We start from the raw sequence: 11,120 nt of genomic DNA, 5'->3' as shown, positions 1-11,120 counted from the left end.
CAACCTGTTGTTTATTTAATAATACAACATGTATATCAAAGGCGAGGAAACGTAATTTTAGACATAATCAAACGAGATATTACACTGAAATTTTGTTATAAAGAACAAAAAATTATTTCAAAATTATTAATGAAATAATTTCCAGGATCCAGATACCAGATAATATCACTGCATTGTGTTGGCAATTTGATCATGGAATTATGTAACCGTACCGGGAAATCCATAGCACAAAACAAACAAACAAACAATGCTAATAGAAATAAAAAAGGTATTTTAATACATTTTTTGTGTGTATTTAGAATTCAACAATTGTAACAGTAGTATAACGATATTTAGTAACATGGCTCATAGTCAGAGATACAAACTCCGGGTTTTCTATATATTTACAGGCTAAATAAAAAAGATACACAAACTCAGGGTTTTCTATATTCACAGACTAAATAAAGTATGTTGTTGCACTGCTAATCAAGTTCAGTAGAATGTCTTAAATCTCCATGCATTGTTAGGTACAATATAAGCCATTGGAGAACAGAAAATTGAGTATACGATAAAGTATTCTAATGCACTTATGAATACGTCCGCTTGCAGACCCAAATTTTACGAATTTGGTTTTGCAACGTTTAAAAACGCATTTCTTAAGGATTGTTGAAAGGGCACACAATTGAAAAGCATCTTAACATATGTAGAAAGTAACATAACAGTATATCAAACATTCTTTACGTCATTCTAGGACTCGTCAGTGACGTTAGGGGCCAAAAAGTGTATACATGTACATCCAATGGGAATTTAGGAACCAACAACATTATTCAATATATTGTTAAAATACATAGGCCGAGAGTAGATACAAAAACCCATACTTAAATAAATTTCGTAAATTTTGAACATTGGATAGTATTATGTGATCATTTCATATGTGGTTAAATGTAGATGTTAGGTAGCCATGCTATGATTTTTTAACGGCCCATCAAAACTATAAATAGGGCCAGAAAAGGTGAGTTGTGATATAACATCAGTTGAAGAACTTTTGGGAGAATGAAAAACGATTTCATATTAATTCTCCTTTGACATTTGAAGTCAATTAAGGAATTAATTAGTCGGTGTAATGACAATCTAAAGTATAATACTAAAACATCACTAATGAAGCGGTCAATCCCATCACAAAGTTAATCTACATTACTCTCATCTTCGCTAGCCAAGGGTCCATTTTGTATGAATTAAGATACACGAATTTGGTGTACACGACTTGAACACTAGCTTGGATAGCGAATAGGACATTATCTATGATCTATGTATCAAATTAGGTAATGATAATTAATAGTAATGACGTTTTAATTATGATTGGTGCTGCACAGGGACTTTGAACAAATGTCATACATGTATCTGTGTATGTATATGTATTATATTACATATTGCGTCGTGGGTTATATATTAGTGTCAAGTCCATGTGGCTTTGGTTCCTTGTTAGATCACAAAGGCAACTTCTGGTAAATTATGCTAAAACGTTATTAATTTTGTATAATTATCTTTCTAAAAATGTAGAGTATATATAACACGTTGAAAATTATTATAAATTTTGTTGGAAAATGAATGTTTCTTTTGCGTAAAAATAATTGACATATTGTATACAATAGGAAAAGGCGGATCAGCATGCAAAGGCAGGCAACTCCCAAGTTATTATCCAATGAGTAACTGAACGACTTCCGGGTCAAAATTCAGGTTCATGCCCGTTCCATTCTCGAAATGTACAATCTTATGGTCTAAATATCAGTCGGTCACCACACAATGTTAAAATCCCTGAACTACACATATAGGTAACGGGATGGTTCTGTGTAGGCTGTTATAACAAAGCCAGGTTGAAATTATTTTATGAAATTGATAAAAACCAAAAAAGGTCGTGTAAAAATATATATGTAAAACAAGAATACGTCAAGATAATCAGAAAGAAGTCAATTAAATAACAACACGCGCATACTTATCATCTTTACAAAATATGTATAAATAATAAATTATTGATTTTATTGCTGACATTTTTTACATTGTAAATTCCAAAAATGAAATACATTGATATTGAATTTGTTACAAAATATTCAGAACATTAATCTTGAATTGTTACAAAACCACAAATTAAATTCCAAAATAATGATTAGACTGACATTTGAAAAGAATCATATGTTCACATTTTCATTTTAACCATTAAAAAAAGAAGAAGAAAAAAAGAATGATTTAAGACACCGAATTTAAGATAATTCATCATATAACCGGTTTAAATATTTTCGTTTTCGTTTTCAGAACATTTATAAGATAAAAACCAATGATAAATTTATAGATTGATAAAAAAAATATGTGTTTTATCATATAATCTGGAAAGTTAGATATGTCAAAATAGTTACATTTTAGTGGCTGGGCATATAAGCAGGTTTCATTGGAGCAGTGCCCACAGGAGTAAGGCTTTGAGGGCCTGGGTAGGCGGGAGGTGGTGGGTAGTTGTGGACATTTCCTACTGGTACGGGTCCCATAGGTGGAGGAGGGGGGTAGGCGGGGTTCATATGTTGTGGAGGTGGGTATCCTGGCATAGGAGGCTGGTATTGTACTGCCTGTCCGTACGGCTGGGGCGGCGGGTAGTGTTGCTGCTGTGAATGGACTGAAAGAAACAGCATGGTGTTTATATTGACGGCATAGCCGCCAGTATAATGTATATTATCATAAACAACCATTCGTTTACAATTCCATATTTTTCATTGTAATAAGGCTTGCATTGTCATTGTGAATACAATTCCGTATTTGTCATTGTAAATATAGCTGGTATATAACTATAACAAATATATATATATTACGTAGTCATTGTAACTGAGGCTGGTTTATACCAAAACATTCATATTTTCATATTTGTCATAGTAGATAAGGCTGGTATATATAACAAAACATTCATAGTTTCATATTTGCCATAGTAGATACGGCTGGTATATATAACAAAACATTCATATTTTCATATTTGTCATTGTATTCATTATTTCAAATTGTCTGTGTCGATTAGGTTAGTAATATCCAATGTATAATATGCAAACACATACCATATCAATTTGATTTAATATTTTTAATGTAAACAATGTCAGTAACATGTAATACACAAACATATGCGATTTCAATACAATTTCATATAATTTTTTGGAGTTGTGAATTAGAAAATTTATATTATTTCAGAGTAAGAATCAATACACATTGACTAATATAATGTCGTGTTGTGTGTGGATGTAGAGGTTACGAGTAAAAATAATCTTCATTTAAATGTATTCTATGATAAGAGAAGCTTGTTTTTCTCTATTGTTTTACTAACGACGAATCTTTATACCATCACACTTACCCACAGCCACTGTAGTATTAGTCGGCCGTCCTTGTTGAACGACGACTCCTTGCCGAGCTCGTTTCTTGCTCATCCAGCAACAAACGACTACTCCCACGACGACTGCTATACAAACGAATGCCCCAACCACCGACCCCGCTATCGTCCCGGCACTAGATAAACACAAACACAACATTTATATACTGTATACCTGGTAATTTTCGCCCCCGTTTAATTTTCGCCATTTTCGCCCTTTGAAGATAGGGCGAATTTAAGATGAAGGCGAAAATTTCAAGCTGAGTTGAAGGATTTATAAACCATAGTACATGGGCCAGGTGTAGTCGGATCACAAACATACCCTCTTACTTTTCAAATGTAAAATCACGTACTAGGCTTAGCATTTTTAATAAAAAAAACGATACATGCCAAGTTATTTAAAAAATTCAGTCAGTATTATTTATTACTATCTATTATCATTTATATATGAAATCAAATACTCTGCTATCGCCCGGCTTAAGATAAACACAAACAAAATATCTATATTTAAAATCACGAACCCCGTTATCGCCTGGCGTTAAATCAAGACAAAATGAAAACTTATCTACATAAAATAACCGACCCAACATATACATATGTACATAAATGAAGTTTTATGGCGAGCATGGTCTCTTTAGGAAATATATATATTATTTCCTTGTGCGATAGTAAGACGTGTTAGATGATAGTGGATATTCCTGGTGGTTCCGTTAACACTGCATTAGTTCTTATTTTGAGAATGTGACTAAATCCGGATTTGACCTAAATCTGTTTGGTGGGTGTCGTCGATTTGACCTAAGTCTGTGTAGTGGGTGTCGTCGATTTGACCTAAATCTGTGTGGTGGGTGTCGTCGATTTGACCTAGATCTGTGTGGTGGGTGTCGTCGATTTGACCTAGATCTGTGTGGTGGGTGTCGTCGATTTGACCTAGATCTGTGTGATGGGTGTCGTCGATTTGACCTAGATCTGTGTGGTGGGTGTCGGCTATTTGACCTAAATCTGTGTGGTGAGTGTCGTCGATTTAACCTAAATCTGTGTAGTGGGTGTCGTCGATTTGACCTAAATCTGTGTGGTGGGTGTCGTCGATTTGACCTAAATCTGTGTGGTGGGTGTCGTCGATTTGACCTAAATCTGTGTGGTGGGTGTCGTCGATTTGACCTAAATCTGTGTGGTGAGTGTCGTCGATTTAACCTAAATCTGTGTAGTGGGTGTCGTCGATTTGACCTAAATCTGTGTGGTGGGTGTTGTCGATTTGACCTAAATCTGTGTGGTGGGTGTCGTCGATTTGACCTAAATCTGTGTGGTGGGTGTCGTCGATTTGACCTAAATCTGTGTGGTGGGTGTCGTCGATTTGACCTAAACCTGTTTGGTTTGGTTTGTTTTTGTTTAACGTCCTATTAACAGCCAGGGTCATTTAAGGACGTGCCAGGTTTTGGAGGTGGAGGAAAGCAGAAAAACCACCGGCCTACGGTCAGTACCTGGCAACTGCCCCACGTAGGTTTCGAACTCGCAACCCAGAGGTTGAGGGCTAGTGATAAAGTGTCGGTACACCTTAACCACTCGGTCACCGCGGTCCCCTAAATCTGTGTAGTGGGTGTCGTCGATTTGACCTAAATCTGTGTGGTTGATGGGTGTCGTCGATTTGACCTAAATCTGTGTGGTGGGTGTCGTCGATTTGACATAAATCTGTGTGGTGGGTGTCGTCGATTTGACATAAATCTGTGTAGTGGGTGTCGTCGATTTGACATAAATCTGTGTGGTGGGTGTCGTCGATTTGACATAAATCTGTGTGGTGGGTGTCGTCGATTTGACCTAAATCTGTGTGGTTGGTGTCGTCGATTTGACCTAAATCTGTGTGGTTGGTGAGTGTCGTCGATTTGACATAAATCTGTGTAGTGGGTGTCGTCGATTTGACCTAGATCTGTGTGGTTGGTGTCGTCGATTTGACCTAAATCTGTGTGGTGGGCGTCGTCGATTTGACCTAAATCTGTGTGGTGGGCGTCGTCGATTTGACCTAAATCTGTGTGGTGGGTGTCGTCGATTTAACCTAAATCTGTGTGGTGAGTGTCGTCGATTTGACCTAAATCTGTGTGGTGGGTGTCGTCGATTTAACCTAAATCTGTGTGGTGGGTGTCGTCGATTTGACCTTAATCTGTGTGGTGGTTTTGTCGATTTGACCTTAATCTGTGTGGTGGGTGTCGTCGATTTGACCTAAATCTGTGTGGTGGGTGTCGTCGATTTGACCTTAATCTGTGTGGTGGGTGTCGTCGATTTGACCTAAATCTGTGTGGTGGGTGTTGTCGATTTGACCTAAATCTGTGTGGTGAGTGTCGTCGATGAAATAGAAGACGCCTTACCCTCCTCGAACACAAGCTCCTGTTCAAGGGAATACATTCAAATCTACGTTTTGCTGGCAATTTTATTAGGGTTGTTGGATCAAGCTCAAGGTCATTTTTACAATTAAAAAAAGTTATATAAAATCCAAGTTTCATTAAATATCCGTACAGTGTAAAAGCAGGCCGGTAGGGGACAAGGCATGCTATTGCGTTAGTAATACTCAGTATACGCTGTTGATTTCATAAGTGGGGGGTTTCCTTAGTGACGTAATAACACGACCGTAAACACACAAAATGATGACGTCTCCTTTCTACGTACCTGTTACAACATTTTCTGTCGTAGTAGTAACCACAGCAACCGTTACTACAGTAATATGACAGGTAGTAATAGTTGGGGTACATCGAGTAATACCTGTAGTATCCATAGTAACAGCGACTCGCTAGACTTCCTGGAAAACATGTAAACAAAGTGGTAAAATTAAAGCTATATCTTTCTTCCAATATTTTCTAAGTTTACAAAGGGACATCTGACAATTTTAAAGCAGGTCATCTTGATTTTGTAAAGGACAAAATCACATAAGAATTAAAGAGTTGAAAATAAACTACCATTTTTGCATAATATGAACAATTCCTTTTACATACGTAATACAGTTGAACCTCGAAGTCAGAGGTACGTATAAAAAAATAACCTACAAAAAGCTTCCAGATACCCTGTGTATTCGAGGCAATCGTGTATATTTTCATTTTTTTTTACCGCCGGCATTGAATTTTTACTTCGAGATAACTAGGAATTTCTAAATTTTTACTTCGAGATAACTAGGAATTTCTATCTCTCACAGTTTGAGACAACTAGGAATTTCTATCTCTCACAGTTTGAGATAACTAGGAATTTCTAAATTTTTACTTCGAGATAACTAGGAATTTCTATCTCTCACAGTTTGAGATAACTAGGAATTTCTAAATTTTTACAGTTCGAGATAACTAAGAATTTCTATCTATCACATACTGAGATAACGTGGTCAAGTTTGATATTAAAGACTTTTCCGATTTTTCTGATTCCTATTAATTACTTATCTGAATACAGATTTATAACATCATCATATGATGCATGCATATGGATAGCAAATACTAGATAAGGTAAAAAATCTGATCAGCATTGATTTTGAACATCAGCATATCCAGATTTTCACATCTTTTCGGCCTCTATTGATATTTTCTCATAGTCTCCTCAACACTTTATGCTCTAAGCATAACTGATCAGTCCTATACGATTAAGCAGTATGATGCAGTTTGATTCATTTTGGCTATACAGCATTTCTTGTATAATTCTTTGACGTTTCAGTTGGTAGATACAGCTGATAAACATTTCAGTCATAAATGATAGCTATGCTAACTAAGCAACAAGCTTTTTTTTATGTTTGTAACGCCATATCAAGAACCATTATTTTAGTATTATTTTACTAGTGTTTGAAATACATATCATATAATTTTTTATGTTGCCAGCATTTGTATGGGGTGAGACATCTTAATTTAATTATTTTGATATGTTGCCAGAATTTTTACGGGGTGAGACGCCTTAAGTTAGTTATTTTGATAAGTATAGATAATGTACCTTAATCGACAGGAAAGCTGCATATTGATACGTTACTGATGACGTATTTGGGAATACGGGCTCCTAATTGGTCGAATTGGCCTGAGGGGTCGCATTCCTTACTTATTGTGGTTGCCATTGTTGTGTGCTTGTAATTACTATGTACTGATGTTTATTTAACCCAAATTTCATGTTGGAAGCCACATTGGGTTCTGCGGTAATAAATCGAAATGTCACCCTTCTGGGTGACTATTTTCAATTTCACATTGTTGTTGCTGGTATTCTTGTTAGGTGTGAAGAGGCATAAATAATCTTAAATGAGCCTGTTCCGAGGACAGGGATATCTCAACCCGAGTGTAAGAGTTTGGCAGGCTATCACGAGGCTTGCTGAGTTCGGGCCAACCGAACTCTATACGAGGGTTGAAATATCCCTGTTCACGGTACAGACTCATGTTTGATTATTTTTTTTCTGATACTAAAAAAAAGTTGTAAGGATTTACGAAATGTCATCATGAACGTCCCATGAAAAGTGCGTCGATATTGATAACGTTATCAATTTGCGGCGTGGTTACGCTACATAAATAGATATATAAAAGGGTAGATAGGGTAAGAGAAAAATAATCATTCACCCTCTTCGGAGTAAGACAGATGATCTCAATGAGAGCGAGACAGATGATCTCAACGCTTGACAAGCCTCGTCGTGTTTGCCTCTTATGACCCCATTAACCTTAACCTGGATTACTTCGGTCATCAGATCATAAAACGTCTCGTGGGTCGATTCTGAACCGATGCTTCTTTTAATAAGAAATCAAAGGTGTTGTGGAATAACAAGGAAATCTATATACTTTGAACGTACTGTCAGTAATAAAAAAAAAAGCGGAAATTCTGTATTTATATTTCTGTATATGACAAACTACTACACATGATATTGAATTTGCATTAAAATGCACAGATGTGCACATGGACAAACAGTCGTTTGTTGTACCAAATCACAGTTGATAGTTTATGGTCATGCATGGTGAATAATTAAATGTCCTATGTCCAATAATTGGTTGATTTTTTTTATCTTTAATTATTTTTTTATTAATGATCCATTGTTGATTATCAATATTTTCTAGATGATTTGGTCGTACTACAGAGATAGTCTATGTCATGCTGGTAGTTCTTGTTTTTACAGCCGAGTATAGCAACTTGTTTAAAATCTGTATGATACTAACAGGGTCATGTATGTAGGAATTAAATCATCATGAACAATGCGATATACTTATAATTTAGACAACTATACGCATATATCTAAAACAGGAAACAGGTCTCGGCGTGTGCTCATAAAGCCGGAACAACCAATTTACAATAGCAATATTAAATCTGTATAAAAGGCAATGCTGTCTCAATTGTCGCTACATATAAATACATCACTTATCTAATATATAAAGTGATTGGGAATTCATAGCTTTAGAGAGTACTCACCACAAATAAAATCTAGCAGTATTGATAGTCCCAACCACTTGGCCGCCATTTTGTTGGTGTTTATTGTGCCGCCATAGCAACAATTGGATGCTGAGTTGTACAAGTCAGGTGACGTTTTATTTCGGCCTTGTGTCGAAATATCGACCAGTGCGCTGTATATATACGGCAAACAGGTAGCCGATATATATTGTTTACATAGAATATTTGATCGTTCCTCTATAGGGTAGAAGGGTAGTCATACGTAGCGGAATACGTCAATATTACAACCGGGGAAAAAGTATCGACCGATCTTAGGATGGGATCGATCCTGTTATTCTTGTAATTACTGATCCAATTATGTAGTACCTTGGAGCGAAATATTGAATCATACTCATGCAAAGGATACGAGACGTTTGTTGTTGTATTCAGCAATTCCAATGTCCATTTGTAGTGTTTGAATTTTTTAAAGTAGTGTTGATCACATGCCGTTCTCAGATATATTAAGCTTTTCTCGCCTTCTGTACCTCCTGGGTTGCTTTTTATTTGTTATTGAAAATCCAGTGGATGTAATAGATGTTTTACTTTGTCATGCAGGTAGGACATAAGAACAACTTTCTTCTTCCTAATGTCTCCCTTGACAATGCCTTACTTTTGGCCTTTAGTTGAGCATTCGCCCCTGTGTGGAAGGCTTTGGGTTCTGTCCCCTGGCCGAGACATACCAGAGTCTTTAAAAATGGTAGTTGCTACTCCTGCTTAGCGCTCAGCATATTAGGAGTGGGACGACTGGTTCGCCCGTTGTCAGTATAATGGGACCGGTTGGGGTGCTCGGTGTCTTCGACAGTATGCTTCAGTGAGGTAGCACTATAAAACGCATGCATGTCGCACGCACGGGAGGCCTTATAATGCAATGGGTTATCAAGAAAATTGTACACCGCTATTTGTGATCTTCATAAATGACCTGCCTGAGGTGGAATCTTCAACCAACCATCTTCCTGTATGCTGACAATACTAAACTCTTCAAACCGACCTACAAAAAATGGAAGAAAGGGATTACATGTAACCTGGCTATTCAGATTTCAGATTTCACCCGTTAAAGTGTAAAACTAACTCAACATCACTAGTGTGAACATTGGGAATTACAAATTTGGAGACTAGATACTGTATCCGATGAAAAGGATATAGGAAAATAGTAGATAAACATATTACAGAAAAAAGTGAAAACAGTAAATTCGGTCGTGAGGATAATTTTCAAACACTTTTGACCAGAAACCTTTACACCACTCTGCAAATATCTAGTCAGAATTCGGTCAGAAGGAGGATTTTGTAACACTTTGGACAAGAGACCTTTACTCCACTCCACAAATCTCTAGTAACATTTAGTGATGATGAGGATTTTCAAACACTTCGACCCAGATATCTTTACACCACCCTACAAATCTCTAGTCAGAATTCGGTCATAAGGAGGATTTTGTAACACTTTGGATAAGAGACCTTTACTCTTCTCTACAAATCTCTAGTAACAATTTAGTGATAAGGAGGATGTCAAACACTTCGACCCAGATATCTTTACACCACACTTCAATTTTTTGGTCAAAATTCGGCCGTCAGGAGGATTTTATTTAAAACACTTCGGACCAGAGAACTTTACACCAATCTACAAATCTCTAGTCAGAATTCAGTCAGAAGACCTCCTGTGAAGTTCTACAACAGTACGAGGTTCGTGTTTAAAGGTACAGAATTCTTAAGATGTCTGAGTTTCCAGGTAATACTTATCTAGCATATTTTTGTGTGATATAATGATATATGAAATAAACGGAAATATCTTCAAAAACAAACTACAAGTTTTATAATAACCATGGAATTGATATAGTTGTCATCCGAAGTAGTTAATTTCGTACAAAATTATATACTCCCGAGATATTATAATTCAGGATTGACTCTCCTCTCGTATCAACGCAAAAAATAAATCCCATGCGAAGTAGAAGTGATTTAAAGTGCTAAAGAATTAAATCCATCTATGAATCTGAGAGGCCCGAGTACTATTTACGATTTATCTCCCTTTAACCGCATAGCCGACGGTGATATATTTGCCTCGACGATATAAATAGCGTTCCGGTCCTATTAGGGTTCCTCAATTCTCTGTACAGCCTTAACACGCTTAACAGTCCAGGACACATGAGAATGGATGTTAAAAAAGAGGGCGGTAGGTCAGTGGACTAAACATATTCTGTAGGCGTCAACTCTCTAAGACTGGCCACCAGTCCTGATTGCTATGTTAAATTCGAAAACTAGATTATCTCCCCTAGTTTGAATCTTAAAACCAGTCGTATCCTAGAGACCAAATTCATAAATCACGATCTTGTTATGTGAT

At 36.6% G+C, this 11,120-nt stretch overlaps 1 protein-coding gene across 1 annotated transcript; it reads right to left on the bottom strand.

The window, feature by feature from the left end:
* Positions 1 to 250: 250 nt before the first annotated feature.
* LOC117339757 (cysteine and tyrosine-rich protein 1-like) lies at positions 251 to 8,902 on the bottom strand. The gene is made up of 4 exons (XM_033901472.1): positions 8,771 to 8,902; positions 6,032 to 6,161; positions 3,362 to 3,513; positions 251 to 2,641 (listed from the first exon to the last, which is right to left on the bottom strand). The coding sequence occupies exons 1-4, from the start codon at positions 8,817 to 8,819 to the stop codon at positions 2,394 to 2,396; spliced, it is 579 nt and encodes a 192-aa protein (XP_033757363.1). The 5' UTR covers positions 8,820 to 8,902; the 3' UTR covers positions 251 to 2,393.
* Positions 8,903 to 11,120: the final 2,218 nt, after the last annotated feature.

This window comes from Pecten maximus, chromosome 12 (genome assembly GCF_902652985.1).
Source record: "Pecten maximus chromosome 12, xPecMax1.1, whole genome shotgun sequence".
Classification (NCBI taxonomy): Eukaryota; Metazoa; Mollusca; class Bivalvia; order Pectinida; family Pectinidae; genus Pecten; species Pecten maximus.
This window is presented reverse-complemented; position numbering and strand designations above follow the sequence as displayed.

Excerpts from the sequence above, each read along its gene's own strand:
- LOC117339757 (XM_033901472.1), bottom strand. The coding sequence starts at position 8,819 with ATGGCGGCCAAGTGGTTGGGACTATCAATACTGCTAGATTTTATTTGT. Across the intron at positions 6,162-8,770 it reads ACTGCTAGATTTTATTTGTG|GAAGTCTAGCGAGTCGCTGT; the intron begins GTGAGTACTCTC and ends CATGTTTTCCAG. Across the intron at positions 3,514-6,031 it reads GACAGAAAATGTTGTAACAG|TGCCGGGACGATAGCGGGGT; the intron begins GTACGTAGAAAG and ends GTGTTTATCTAG.